This window comes from Formica exsecta, unplaced genomic scaffold (genome assembly GCF_003651465.1).
Source record: "Formica exsecta isolate Colony F162 unplaced genomic scaffold, ASM365146v1 scaffold191, whole genome shotgun sequence".
Lineage (NCBI taxonomy): Eukaryota > Metazoa > Arthropoda > Insecta > Hymenoptera > Formicidae > Formica > Formica exsecta.
Window position 1 is genome coordinate 1,544,240 of NW_021849211.1, and position 16,069 is coordinate 1,560,308.

Consider the following 16,069-nt stretch of genomic DNA (forward strand, 5'->3'; position numbering starts at 1 on the left):
AGAGAGGGAGAATGTCGGAGAATTATCGATGCACGAGTCTTAATCATTTGTAACGCAATCTTGAAAACGGAATATACAATATTAATATCGTATCAAAATATGTAAAAATGGTATTTAATAAAGTAGGTAAAGATAGTATTTAATATATTATTTCTTGAAATCTCTTATATAAAAGAGGGATTAAGTTTTAAAGTAATGTAAATAGAATATATACCTAGACAAATAGATAATTAGAGACCTCTAATATAATATAAAATATTTCTCATAAAAGTCGATAAATCATTATTACATGTAATAAGGAAAAGATACATCAATGATTAAATGACAAGAGCATAGGTAAAGACTCATATAAATATATGATAAATATATAAAAAAAATATATAGCGTTCTCTCACCTCGCTGCATCCTCCCCATTGCCAATTGTTCGGATGTCGCGATCTCACTCGATTGTCGCAGGAGCAATCGGTGAGCTCGCCTCTGGAACAAGCTCTCGTGACGCTGTAAGCGACCCCGGCTGCTGATATGGCATATATGAACGCGGCCTCTCGACTATCTGCGAAACGTACGCATTTTTTGTGTGTTGCACGCTATGTAAGCCAACCATTCGTGGAGATACTTGATGTTACAAGTGTTAGGATCGGCGCAAGTAACTCTAAGAAGCGAAACATTCGACACGCGGTAGTCAAGCATCGGACCGTGAGTACTTACTGACTAACGTGACGCCGCCAAACACGTTCTCGGGATTTTCCGGGCTGACGGAACAGTTCCATCTCGCTGATCTAAACTGGTGCTGACACTCCTCTATGGCGAGTCTAGCGCCCGCGCTGACTGCCTGCAAGTAAGACGGTGAAAGCTGAGAATATCAAAAGAAATGCCGCTTTCGGATATTTAAAAAAGAAACGTTTACTCGTATCAAACAAGATGATTTTTAAACAATTTTTTTTTTTTAATTTTGTCTGTAATTCTATAGAATATTGATCGGCGATATAGATTGTGTACGTAAAAAAAATTAGCACGCAATAAAAAATTTGTTCAACATAAAAAATCAACATCAAAATATATTGATGCATAAAAAGAAAATATATTATTAAGAATTCAAAAATTTATTATTTAACGTAATAATTTTTATTAAAGGAATATCCGTTGGGGTATTTATTAATAATTTTGACCGACCAATACTATTTTTATTTTACCATAAATGTAATTAATAATTTAAAAGCATATTGAAAATTACTATTTAATAACTCTATGACTATGCGTCATGAAATTAATATACAACTTTCCCAGTTTACAGTTTTAATTGAAAACGTGCAAGAACATGCAAAAACACACGCCGACACGGCACGCTTTAACGTCCGTATAAATCACGGCTAGAGTATATCTAGCAATAACCGTCGATATCGGCGGACATTCCGTAGGTACATCGATGGAAAGCGCTCAGCCGTTTCTTAACGGGTTTGGTCGCTCGTTAAAAAATTAAACTTCGATAGCCGGATTGACATATGAATATTCATGCTCGGGCCCTTTCGTCGGTAAAGCTACACTCTCGGAAAAGCGGGACCGCGCTGTCGGCAGTGTTCAAAGAGATATATCGTGCCTCGAGTGTTTCTTCAGGTTTACCTAGGTACACCTAGATAGATTCCTAGACGACCGCTTCCCCTTTTCTCTTCGTTCTTCCCTGCTCATCCCCGACAAGTTTTGTGCATTAGGAAAGGTAAATGCGATTTCGGAGCCACGTGAACCACACAACGTTCGGCTCTCTCGTTTTGTCACGATCAGTGCCGAAACTAAACCGCATTATGCCGATCGGAAAACAAATTTGTTCCGCTTATGGAAGTTTGTACCTACCTATCCCTATTGTCGTGACTATCGCGGTAATTCTTTGTATTCTTGGACGACGAATAATATATATCCCGTCGCGAGAGCGGCACTTTCTCTATTCCGCAACATGCGGAATCACAATTAGATTTACAAAACGTATTGTTTGAGTAGGTAAAAAAAATGTGTTTAACAGTACACTGATCGTTGTTTAATTCTTTTCTCGTCCATTGTGATTTCAACAAAGGTTTATATGAGTCTAGCTAATGGAAAAATAAGATATTTTTTAACGTCGTGTTAAACTTTATTCAAACAAATATTTTTTTATAAAATATGTATATTATAAAAATAAAGTTGAGATAGAAAATTGCAAAAGATGATTGAAACAGAAAAACAACAACGGCGTCCTAAATAATTATGCGCGATGGTTAAGATTCAATCTCAATAAATTATCTAAAATAAAAAATAGGCATTTTTATATCTTTACGTTTTTTATTTTTACTTGTTATAAAAAATAAAATTTTTCCAAAAAATTCGGTTTCTAACTTCAGATATATGTCTAGTTTTGCACAAAATAAATTTTGTAAAGATCTCTTTCGTCAATAAAAAACATTTGCCTATAGTTTAAATAAAAATTGCACACGATGTTATAATTTTCGATTCGTTAAATATTTACAACTCTCTTAACTCGTTTAGAACAATAACAAGAAACTTAATCTAAAATTGATTTAATATTAAAATTAATATGAAAATTCGGCATCCCTAGTAGCGACTCCGGCAATTTACACCTGCGTAGGTTAAATTCGAGCTTAATAAATTATCGGAAAGGAAATTATCTCTACACGCGGCACGAAAGCTATAATTTTCTCATGATTTCTCTTAGAAATGCCTACTAATGCCCGCTAATCATGACACATTAATCTATTTATTACGAAGAAGTGAAACTATCTACCGAAAGCTTTCTCAGAAGGGATTCGAAAAATTTCGGACAAACGATCGGCCGACGAAGGCCGGCGATACATTCGTTCGGCACGCGGTCGTAGGTCCCGCGAATCGAATTAGCCGCGTGCTTCCCCGGGCATTAATCCGAGAAAGAGAGAGAGAGAGGCAGAGAAGGAAGAACGAGAGAGGGAGAAAAAAAAGGCTGCGAGGCCCTTCGGCCCGCGACGAGGTAAATACCTGCAGGACGGGTGGCGAGCGGGAGCATATTGCCTGCTGCTTGGCGGTCAGGTGCGCGTTCTTACAGTTCTTTTCGGCACTCGCTGGACCGATCACACCCGCGCCGGCGATCTGCGTCTGCGGATCGACGCCGCTCCCTTGAATCGAGCCGGATGTCAGCCTCGGTTCCAGTCCCAAGTACCTATAAAAGCAGAACATACGTGCCATGAAATAACGTAATGACGCGGCTATATATATCATCATCATCATCATCATATATATATTGAGTGATTAATTTAATTAATTCTCGCTTCATCGCACGGGCTAGGTGCGCCAAATAGTAGGTCATCGCGAATGGACGGCATATTAGATCTATGCTTGTCTTTTTTCAACGATATAATGATATTTCGTCCAACACAAAGACACGATACTATTAGTTTTTCAATTAGTTATGTATTATTATGTATAATTATTAACAATTAATCATGTTTAATTATTCGATCGAAAAACGACGAGAAATCGACAGTCATGTTTGATCAATTATTCGCTGAGAATTTACGCACGGTAATTTTACCGCGTACGGTTAAAATGCGCAATCTACGACGACAGCGATCCTTCGTCGCGAACGCTTTAATCACCGTTCCACTCCGATTTTGATGCCAAGCTAACCGTCCGGATCCAAGGTAAGCCGGCGCCGTCCGTTATCGAGAGAACTCGGTGGCCGTGGATCATCTTACGGGACACGATAAAATATCTTACAACGATATATACACGGCGGAATGGAGAACCGCGCGAGCGAGCTACCGACACTACGAGAAGATACTCACTCTCCGCCGTGACGAACCACCTATAATTAGAGCAGGTATTCGGGTGAAAATTATAGAGGGGAAGAGGACGTAGAGGGCCCGAGAGGATGAGACACGGGAGGTGAAATGCGGACAGGAGGGGACGGGAGGGAACACAGGATACGGGGAGGACGAGAGAAGTCGTAGCCTCGTCGCGAACAAAGTTAGAAGGAAAGCCAAGCAAGTGAGTTAGGCTCTTCAACTAAACTCTCTAAAACTATTGATAGTCTTACTCTAATTTGCTCTTAAAGAGACCCCTCATTTTTATTTTCTTAATTAATTGAGGAACCCCATACTGATTTACGCATTTCCCTGGTTTCTAGATATTTAAATATAAATAATATTTTTTTTTTTACAAATTCAATGAAATAAGAGAGAAGGATATTTATCTATTAATTATATTATTTTAATTATTGAAATGTCACAGATAATATCTCACAATCTTAATTGTAATGACAGATTCTCTAATAAGTTAAAATTAATTTTTAAAAACGGCTTTTAAGGCTTTTATCGTTTCTGACTTACAAGCCTCTAAAAATATAAAATTTTCTGCGAATTAAACTTCGACGGAAAGGACGAAAAGATAAAAAGATTGTATTTAATAATTTCAACAGAATCTTGTTTTGATAGAATTTTAATTATTTACACATATGGAATTATAATAAATCGAAAAAATTGTCGAGAAAAGAAGAAATTGTCAAGAAATTGTTCAGTCTCTATAATCTAATAATTATTTGATTCTTTTAATTTTTAACACGTGATTGTAATGCGTAATCATTAGCCCAAGCACGAATTAATTTACTGATAATGGTGTCGGTACCTAATAGCAATTTCATTAAATGTAAATCGACCAGACAACTGCCTCGACTTCCTTGCCTTGATGCCCTTAAACGCCAGGCGATCTCGTTCTCCTAAAAGCCTCGAACGCGTCGGCTCCACACTGTTTTCAATTCTTTCGGCTCGAGGGGTTCGATTAGTAGCACCGTACGAACACGGACAACGCTCGTTTACACGGTAAATCTTAATGAGAATCGAGGGTGTGGTTTTAGGGCTCGGAAGCGCTCCCAGCTGCCCTTAGGATACTAACGGGAAGCAGACGGTGGTCATGGTGTATCGATATGAGAGAGCGAGGGTCATTCAAAAAGTGGCTAAAACGCATTCGCTATTTGAAATGATAATTAACGTTACCGATACTCGCAACAACTGGAAATGTAATCATGTATAATCTTATACAGCGGATCTTTATTAATCTTCGGAGAGGCATTATGGTATAAAAAACAACATATCATATCTTTAATCACTGTCGAATATCTCTGCAGGAAATTGACTGAAGAAAATATCAAAACATCATTTTTTTATTATTTAATATTTTTTACCGTCATAATAATTAAAATAAAAAATATATTCAATTTTTGATCAAAGTGTTTTGAATCAGATACAACGTTGAAGATATAAAGTATTCATATTTAATATAAAATGACATTTTCAAAAAAAAAAAAAAAAAGAAAAAAAAATAACAATCATAAATTTCAAATTACATATATCTTTGATAGAGGCTTGAGTGTTTAGAAAAGATCGCGGAACCATGCTGTAACCACTTTATCCGCGAACCGGATACTTTCGTTCTCATCCGTTGGCCGTTTTCTAAAGCATCCGTCAGTCGTAAAAAGGAGTCGATGATAGTTGGTGCAGGACGCAGCTTTTGACTAGGGACTAGCGACGCGATGCGTGTAACGTTTATTATTTATTTGCGGCCGAGAATACAGACGCGGTGCCGGCTGATGCCGGCATCAGCAGTCAGCGAGACTCGTCAAGACTCCGTCGGAGTCTCGACCAGCTATTTCAGGTTTGTTTGGATACGGTTTACGACCCTTCCGAGAGCGCGTTTTACGGATACTCAACGGCGAGATCTCCTACCTCGCCCACCCCCTCCCCCTTTTCGTTTCGGTGTGTTATCTTGTGTACTCGGAGATGTCGTGGCACTCCTCGTAACCGGGATTACCCTCCGCGAGAGATCGAAACATTCCTAACAGACGCGTTCGATTTCCACGACGAGTCTGAAGTAACCCAAACGCGCGCGGCGTTTCTGCGGCTGCATCGCGAGAAACGGTATTTACGATAAGGATAAGCCTCTCGTCAAACAGTCGATTTCTCCCTCCGATCGAAACAGTCTCGTCCGATATTGCCGTCAAGATAAAGAGAAGCAGACGCTATTTAATGCTCGCGAAGCGCTCAGCATCCGATAGTCGATTATTTTTTTTTCCGGTAAAAATGTCGAGTATATATCTCTGTGCTATCTTGAATATATCTGATATCTAAGAGAGATACAAATAAAATTTAAGAATAAAAATATCTCTTAGGGATATTGTTATAGATATCGCGCATCGTGTCTCTTAAAGTGTCTTAAATATAACATAGAGTTTTACTGATATATTATCGTCGTAAGTTTTTAACTGCTCGCGATGTCTTGCTTCAGACACTTTAGGCTTATCTCCGGTTTTGTCGCAACGTTTTAAAATTTTTATGTTTTAATGGCGCTATATTCTCCATAGTTCTTAGAAATTCCCGCTTTAAAACAATCTACGCTGACGATGGTAATCGACAGCACCGTAAGCGGAAGCGACTGATTGTTCGGATAACCGATATAGTTTTGCGGCGAGCACTCACAAAATCGATATCGGCCGATCGGTTAAAGCGGTCAAGGACGTAATAGCCGGGAAGCGAACGATGGGGAGACCATCACTTTCTGCTTATAATCTTTTGTCCCTGCAAGAATTGACTCGCATACACTGATTGAAAAAAATGGAGATTTTCTTCGATACAGCGAATATTTTACAGATCTTATAATACGTTCAGCAAGAAAATATATTTCGTCTTTTATTTGTATCAAGATATCTTTTTTATCCTATATAATAAATTTCCCATCTAAAATTTTTATACTTTAATCTCTCACTGTAAATCTCCAAACATGTTTACAAGCTTTAAAAAATTCTAATATTTCACCGCAAAATTATTGAGAATGTTATTCTTGTAAATACGCGTGTTAAATAGCTTTTATCACATGTTTCTCTCGTCAGAAAACTTGTTTTTAAAAATCAATATTTGCATCATAAAATATACACAAAAAAATTACGCGCTCCGGGTGGAAAGGACACGCATGTCGTAGAGAAGACAAGCGCGCATTCAAAGAAGATGGGGGTGACAGAGATGATAAAAGGGCAAGCAGAGGCAAAATAATTGCACAAAGCGCCGATATGAAAGAAATGAAATCCATATTCAGGTTCGCCAGGATGTATCCGGTATAGCCGCGAAGGAGAGAGACGTCGAGCGGTTTTCTCTTCCCCTATTCATGTGCCCGGAACGGAAAGAGAGCTTAGAGACGGAAGGAGGGACGAGAGGCGATCCCGCGGTTCAACAACGACGAAACAACTGCGATTATTATATTATTACTCGAAAGCGCGGTATCGCGTTGCCGTCATAACCACGTCGGGGCCGTCCTTTGTTCGTGTGACAGTGATAGGGCCCATTTATGTCGAGAACACTCACTCACAGCCGCCGATATAATGGCCGGATAAATTCTACGAAAGCCTACAATACGTCGTAGGTACGTCTCGTCGGTATTAACCCCCTTCCTCCCCCTTCCCTCTCTCAGAGGAACGACGGGAATGGAGGGATATGCGTCAGGGTGAACGCGAGCGCGAATCATTGGAGCGAGCGCCGGTACACGATCCGAAACTTTGCCTCATTCTAATTAGTATCGATTACCGAAAGGAGAGTCCCTCGTGCGCTCCCGCGCGTACACGCACTCGTCGATCTCACCCTCGTTGTGTAACGGCAACGAGCGAGGGGAACAGGCAGCATACGTGTATATATTCGCTCGAGGATATTTGCCCGCGGTAATTTTTCGACCGCGTCAACGGATTGACTTGACCTCCGCAGACTGCGGTATAGCTAATGTGGAGGGGGCACAGGGGATAACGGAAGGAAACCTATCGCTCCCTCGGGCGTATTAGCTAAGGGAGCGCTAATTAGAGCGGTTAAGATGGGAATGTTGTGATTGGTGTGTCTAAAAGTTTATATAACATTTTATAATGGATTTGCATGTTTATTTTTAATATTCTTTCTTAAAAGAAATGGTTGAGCAAAATTGCAGATATTTTAGAATTGTCTCTCTCTTTTACGCAAATTTAAATTAAAATGTATTTAGACATTATTTTCTGCAGAAATTTTAACTATATTCAAAAAGAATAGTCTTGAATAAATTATTATCAATTTCAGAAAGTTTATCAATTTTTTATCGCGATAGCTCGTGTGCGATAGAACTTAAAATTTTCACGATCAGCTGACACGCTAATCCTTTCGGATCAATCAGCGTAGCGCAAGATGTACAGCAACATGAAACATTCATCCTGCAAAAGTGCTCGTTATTTATCCGCCTTCCTCTCACATCTTGAATCGCGTAAACAAATGTGCGAGCGTGCAGTGTGTCAGTAAGAGATTGCTTCCGCCAGGCAAACTGCCTCGAAGTTCGTGACAAGGAAACGTTGGCAACGGTCCCTGTTCATGATGAGCTTCGGACATGTAGAGAAGCTTAAAATATGAGACGCATATTTTTTCAGATGTACTTTATCACAGATTTAAGCTTTTAATGGATTAGTCCTTGGAATTAACTCTGATATATCTGATTCTGATCAATATTCTCATAATTCCTTGTATAATATAGTAAATAAAGATATAAGAAGATATTTCTGAAATTTTATGTTTTGTTTATATTAATAACTTTATGATTATACGTATCGAAATTTATGTACGGAAGATTTAATCTTTTCATAAAATCAAAGCGTAGGAGAATGAGAAGTGCGAATATCCATATCTCTAATACTGAAAATAAAGTACATTTTACATCACCGTCTACTGAAAAATCCGTCAGACGTCGTCGCCGATAAATATCTCGTTTCGATAAATCTCTCTCGCACGCGATACATCAATCTGGCTTACGTTCTCCGACTCAATACGGATATCTTCATAGCCGTAGTGCGAAAACAGGCCTCCCCCATGTTGGTTCAGGCTTTCGTTGCGCCGGGTTAAGGGTCGTTCACGCGTGAAACAAGGAGCCGGCGAGTACCCTGGCAGGATCTTAACGCTCGGTTAGACAAATGTTGTCGGATACCACGATAGTTGCATTAGCATATTGCGCCGCACCGTGCGATTTGCATTTCAGGATGTTCGTAGAATTGGAGGGGAGAAGAGGGCGGAGGAGAAATACTTGCAAAGATATACTTGCATCTTCTAATTACGACGTTGCCAAAAATAAATGTCACGTGACAATCATTGTCACGTAATATGATTAATCGTTAAACTTCAAATTCGCATTCATTAATGAAAAGAAAATCACGGCATATAACGTCAATATTTTCAATAATTAATCTGTCGAAAAATGGCAGAAACATTTATCACTTCTAGATAGCAATAATATTGTTTTTTCATCAAGAGAGATTCGTATAATTCAAAAGATATCATATAATTTGAAAACGAAAGATAATTTTAGATCTTTTCTTTTTCTCTTTGGGTATATCTTGGGCAATTTTTTATGATTTATAGAAAATCAATTCTTGGCAAAGATATGATCTTTCTTCGAAAAAAGAATAACGATTTTGCAAAATTTGCGCTGCTTCAAGAGAAAAAGAATGTAGGCACGAGAAAAACGTTGTAACGAGCGCTGTAAGCGAGTAATTAACGCTGAGAGATCAGAGTACCAACACGCGTGATGAGGCGCCACGCTGATTTGCAGTGTCCGTATGACAGACATTGCAGGCGACTGAAAATAAATCAAGGCATTTTCGTAAAGCGCTTTACATAGAGGCCTTCATTTTCAAAGCAAAAAGGAAGAAAATGTCGGCAATCCTTCCATAAATATCCCACCTCTGCGTACCTCTCTCTAGCTATGTCCGAAAATAGTCGAGAGAGTTCCCGCACATTTCTATAAGTATCTACTTTGAACATTAATTTATGTGTGTGATAAGTTATTTATCGTATGTTTTCATTAATTAATATTATTAGCAATTGTTCAGTTATTAATTTTTATATTTTATATCATTATTATTTATTTATATACTATTATTTATTATATATTTGATTTATTTATATTACAATTACTATATTTCTTGCCGGTTTTTGTTCAACATTAATTATGTATTAATATCAATTATATTACATACATTAATTATATATTTCATTATGCTTAAAGATAACATATTTAACGCTAAATAAAAATTAAACAATTAAAAACGCTTTTTTCGAAATTACAAGATTTCCGAAAAATTTTAAGTTTTCATCTCTTGATTCATTGTATATCATTTGTCACACACATACATGTTCATAAAATTTTTTTCCGATAGTAATCATTTCTCTCTTTTTCTCTCTCTCTTTCTTTCTTTTGCCTCCTAAAATCTTGATTTTTTCTTTCTTGAAAAAAATTTGATTTCGCATATTTGCCCGCGATGATCGTGAACAGCGGGAGCATTTCCGCCCATATGATTTTGCCGCTCATCTCGCGCGAACGCTGGCTATTTTTGACAGACGCGACGACGTCGGCACGTCGATTCCCGGGTTGCGTCAGAAGCGGTCATAGATCCGGTATTCGCGCATCCACGCGCGAATTATCGAGTACAAGCGTGGGTGTCAACGAAGTATCAGTGAGAGCGCGCGATTCATCGCGTGCGTACGCGTGAGGAAAGAGACGTCGTCTTGTTGGTGATCGTTAATTCTTGTCGCGCGCGTCCTACCGCTTTGATCACGCGAGTATGCTAATTGTCGCTCACCGCCCACTCGCCGCGAAAAAGACGGCGAGAAAAAATCATGAGGGAGAGAAAGAAGAAAAATCGGCAGAATGAAATGAGAAAAAAATAATGACAGAGAGGGCAGCAAGAAAAAAGAGTCGATAATAATGCATTAGCGAAGAAAAACAGTGAATAGATTGGCTATCACAATTTAAAAACATTTTATTTTAAATAATATTATAATGTGTCTTTAAGTTTCAAAACCAATATTTAATATTCAACATTTTTCGTATTCATAAAATTAATTGTTTGCTCATCTTCGCATAATTGAGTGCTAATTTATTGGGTTTTTTTAAAAGTCTTTATACTTGATATCTTAGAAGAAACAATATATGAATTGATGAAAGAACATTTCATTAAAATCATTATTATACATACATCTTACAAATAAGGTCCAATATACCATCACGTCTCATAATTTATTATTATTCAAATATGATATTAATATAAAAAAACCTAAAACTATTGCACATGCGTTTTTTTCCCGCAAAAACAGTGTTATTTTTTTTTGCATAAATAAAATACTCTCTTCGAAAGCAATCGTCCTGTTGAAATGAAAAGTGAAAGATTGACTGGAGTGGATGGCTTTGGCACTCTCGACCGCCGTGTATATATATGACTCCGATGTGAGACACAACGTATATAGCCGACACAGTATTTATTCTGTCCCGTATGTGTCGCCGTATGTAAAAGTACCATTCATACCTCCTCTTCGTTCTCTTTGCTCTCGCGTATATATATATATATATATACGTATGTATATACCATCGCTAAGAAGACAATTATCTCGCAGGCAAGGCTCGGCAAGTGGCGGCGCGCTTTGTGTGCCGTGGCCGCGGTCTTTCGCCGCGTTCCTCAAATCTTCGAAACCATTTCGTTAGTACGGACCCATTATTGGCTTGCGGGGATTTACACGGACCGCATATAAGATGGACTAGAATCAAGCTCGGACATGTATTTCTCGCGTGGGAAATTTATGAGCGAAAAAACATCGACATATCACACACTCGAATACTTTAATCATCTAAATTCTGAAAATATTATGCATTAATAAATATAATATTTTAATTATAAATAATATTTTTTTTAGTTTGCAAAAAAAATATAAAAAAAAGATTTCTCTTATATAAATTTTACAGATAATTTATAAATAATATAAAACAAATATACATATATCGAAAAAATTTCATACATAATTCATAAATATTATAATGTCTAATATATGTATATCGAGAGTTTAGATTTTTATGAAAAAAAATTGTATATTGACGGAGAGTATAATGGAAAGATCCATTTACGAATATTCCACATCATTAGGACGAAATTATTCGGGTAGTTTAAGGTACTGGCGGTAATTTCAACGCGTTTGCGAGCACGAAACCACAGACACGCCATATCTTCGATGTGCAGTTTTTTGTTTGCTTGCCGGGAGGGATCAAAGCGATGCAAGTACGCTGAGAATAATCGTCGACAAATGGGAAAATAACTTTTGCGCATACAGCCGCGCTCGATAAATCTCCGGTATATAACCCGAATAAAATGTAACGTAAAATAAAGTAATATAATATCGTAAATCACATACATCTGTGTCAACTTAAGGTTCAAAGAAGCTTCAAGGAGACAGAACTTTGCGATTGAATGATCCTACGAATAGCAAAATCTTCAAAATTACATATATACAAAGTGTCGCAAAATTTATCATACATTTAACCGTAAAGTATCATCACACATAATATTAGATCATACAAATATCGCGCACAAGAGCAAAGCGTGTCGTTTATAAAAAGTCCGAGATCTACCGAATGTTCTAAACTAAATTCGAAATTATTTTTTATCTAATAAATATTTTACGATAGCTCGTTAGTCGCGACAATTTTCTATGTCTAATTTATTCTTTAATTTATTCATATTTCTATATATTCTGTGATGTATGACAGTTGTGGCGAAAAAAAATATTGATTTCTATGCGACCGAGATTTACATGTTTCTAAAATTAAAAAAACGACGTTTTATATAGACATTCTTCGTATCGATCGTAAGCAAATTACAAGCGAATGATTGGAATTGAAGCATTTCCGATATGTTTTCATACTGATAGAAGTACGGTAATAAAAAGATGATAGCAAAAAGAGCGCGCGGCAAAAATCGAACCAGGGAATCTGAAGCTGAAAAGCAAAGAGAATAAGAGTTCGGCTTGCGCACTGAATGAAAGAAAGCACGAGAGAGAAAGGAAGAAAGAGACCTTCGGCTAAAAGACGTAAACATAGGTACACGGGCTATTGAGCCTCCCCGAGTTGGTACAACATGAGAAAGTCTGATTAGCTCTTTCGTTTCTTATTGGAAAACTTTCATTGCGGGTACGTCGTCACGTCGGGGAGGCAGGAGCCACCGGGAGAAATTCCATCTCAACGGAAGCGGCTCAATTTAGCAGAAAATTCTTTATGCTTTCTCCCAATTACCCCAGTGTTTACCCTCTAAACCGGCTCTCTCCTCTCGCCCGCCCGCACCTCGCGTTCGCCCCTTCCTTACGTATGGATTTTCCGCTTATTAAGCCATTGTCTCCCCGATCCGAGAATCTGGCCAATCTAGGTCCGCGAAATCGAGAAATCGTGACATTGTAATTTCTTGCCATTTCGCGAGCGAGCGAGAGGAAAATAAAAAACTTAGCGATCATATCGTGCTTAATATAATAATCAAAAAAGCGAAACTTATTTATTAATTAAATTTATAATTAAACGCATCTATATTTGTTTTCATTTCAAACTTTTAATTATACTTAAAAAAAAACCTACAATAAAAGAAACAAAAAATGATTCATCAAACCCTGGATTAAGAAAGCTTCTTTTTTAAATTGTCAGAATACATGATAATAAAAAAGAAAAAAATTTTTGTCAATAGCTTCTTTCACAAAATTTCCATTCAGAAAAAAACCTTTAAACCTACCGATGAATGTTCGACCGAAGGGACGGAAATATTTTGTATGTATTACTCCGTGCCTTATCGTCCCTTGTGTTCTATGTAACGAACGAGAAACGATAGAGATACGTTTCTCGAAATAAAAATCCGTCTTAGGATGCGTAAACGTATGGCAGCATCGCGTGCACGCTTCTAAACGAACGCCCTCGCGTTTGGCGTCACTTCAAAGACAAGATTTTTCGGAAGCGTACTTTATCTTTGACGGTCAGCTTCGCACGAGTCAGAGAACGGCCGGATGTATACGGCATGTTTTTTTGTTTGTTTTTTTTTTTTGCAGCGCGAGTTCGTTCTTTTCTTCGGTAACTCATATTTAAAAAAGTGTGTGTGTTACTCGTTCCGTAAAAACTTTGTCATTATAATTGCGATGGACTAAATTACGGTACACTTATGCTAATTTATTTACATATTTTTGTTGCAACATTATTTTCGCCGCAGCGTGTCACGGAGCGGTAATTGGATGGTAATTAGAGCGAGATAAGGGATTGACTTATTTTTGTTACAAAAGAAAATCGTTTATACCACGCTGTGTTTCGTGTGCGAGCGTTATGATCCGCAATTTTTATATCGTAATTTGTGATCACATCGAACGGCCTACTTTATAAATAAGTTACTTTTTTGATACAATAAATTCAGGCTATCGATTTCTGCATTATATAATACTTTTGTGTATATTAAAACAGTAGGTTTCTGTATGTATAATCAGCGTTCGCAAATGACGCAGCGCGAGTTCGTTCTTTTCTTCGGTAACTCATATTTAAAAAAGTGTGTGTGTTACTCGTTCCGTAAAAACTTTGTCATTATAATTGCGATGGACTAAATTACGGTACACTTATGCTAATTTATTTACATATTTTTGTTGCAACATTATTTTCGCCGCAGCGTGTCACGGAGCGGTAATTGGATGGTAATTAGAGCGAGATAAGGGATTGACTTATTTTTGTTACAAAAGAAAATCGTTTATACCACGCTGTGTTTCGTGTGCGAGCGTTATGATCCGCAATTTTTATATCGTAATTTGTGATCACATCGAACGGCCTACTTTATAAATAAGTTACTTTTTTGATACAATAAATTCAGGCTATCGATTTCTGCATTATATAATACTTTTGTGTATATTAAAACAGTAGGTTTCTGTATGTATAATCAGCGTTCGCAAATGACGCTTTATCGATAATAGAAATATAAGTGTAAAATGAGCGAATAAAACATGAGAAATATTATAATAAGCGTGCAATTCTTATTATTTAGTAAAATACGCTCGAAAAGAGTATATTCGAAACAACAGTAGATCTTTCGCAAGTATCATTGGTATTATTTTAACAATCACAGCCCTTCACGCGTATTCTATTCAACGAGTTATCATATCGGTCGATCACCCGCGTCATGCTCGATCGCGCTTTTTCTCAAGAATCAATGTCGTAACAGAGAAGCATCGCTATTTGAATCACATGCTCATACATACACACCAATTTAGATGTAGATAATTATTTTTAAAAAATAAGTATAATAAAATGAATGTTTTTATTCATCTAGGTATCATCAGCGCGATTGTAATATCACATTAAAATTAAAAAAAAAAAACTCATAAAATAGATAATTATTTGAAATAGAAAAAAAATTCTAATTGTCATTTTCTAAACGATTTAATTTCCAAATTAATTCAACATCTCATTTCAGACAGAGAGATCTAAATCATTTGTCATATGACTTGTAAAAGGAGTAGAAAAATTACAACGTCAGGGCTTCAACAATATTCTTATAAAAAATTCGATATTATTTAATTTATTTATAAATTTCTGTCACTATACCCACACAACGTTTAACATTAAGATTTCTCATCTCTTCCCGTTCTCTCTCTCCCTCTGACAGAATATTGCATGCGAATTCCGTACTGGACAAAACTCGAATTAGACTCGACCGCATTCAGTCCTCTCTAAACATCGGTTATGTATACGTAGCTATAATTTTATCAGTAGGTTTTGCACGCGCGCGACTAAACGTGTCGCACGAAACTCGGAGCACGCCTCATCTAAGCGTGGCTCTCGGTTGTACGGTAAGAGCCCCCAACGTATGTCGTAGGCACACAGCCGAGGTCACGCAGCCCCAGTGCTCAGTGGAGACGCGGCATTTTATGGTGAACGCGTTTTATTGCTCACGGCTGCTGCCGCGACCGAGTAGTCGGCGACGTTCAAAGGCCGAGGCGGAACAGTAAAGGCTAGTTTAACGGTGCTAACAGCGACCACAACACGAAATGTATTACTATACCACCGGCGCGATCCCTGCCGCTCCCTTTACCTTCTTGCCCATTCGCGCCCATCTCCTCAGGCCTCTCCCTCCCCGCGTGCCCTACCTGACATCCCTGTCGATAGTGCGATAATTTACAATCACGCGTGAGTTTAATTAAATTTTCCAACCGAGGCGATCGGACCGGCC

The 16,069-nt window shown here is 37.7% G+C and overlaps 1 protein-coding gene across 2 annotated transcripts in view; it reads right to left on the reverse strand.

Moving 5' to 3' along the window:
• Positions 1 to 16,069, reverse strand: part of LOC115233780 (protein Wnt-4-like) — a 35,657-nt gene that overhangs the window by 4,064 nt on the left and 15,524 nt on the right. Inside the window, exons 2-4 of one of the 2 annotated variants that reach the window (XM_029804360.1) lie at positions 2,998 to 3,178; positions 709 to 832; positions 396 to 553 (exon numbers count right to left, since the gene is read on the reverse strand). In XM_029804360.1, coding sequence (XP_029660220.1) covers positions 396 to 553; positions 709 to 832; positions 2,998 to 3,178 — 463 coding nt within the window. Of the gene's footprint in view, positions 1 to 395; positions 554 to 708; positions 833 to 2,997; positions 3,179 to 16,069 lie in introns of those variants that run through there. The other variant, XM_029804359.1, reaches the window with a different exon arrangement.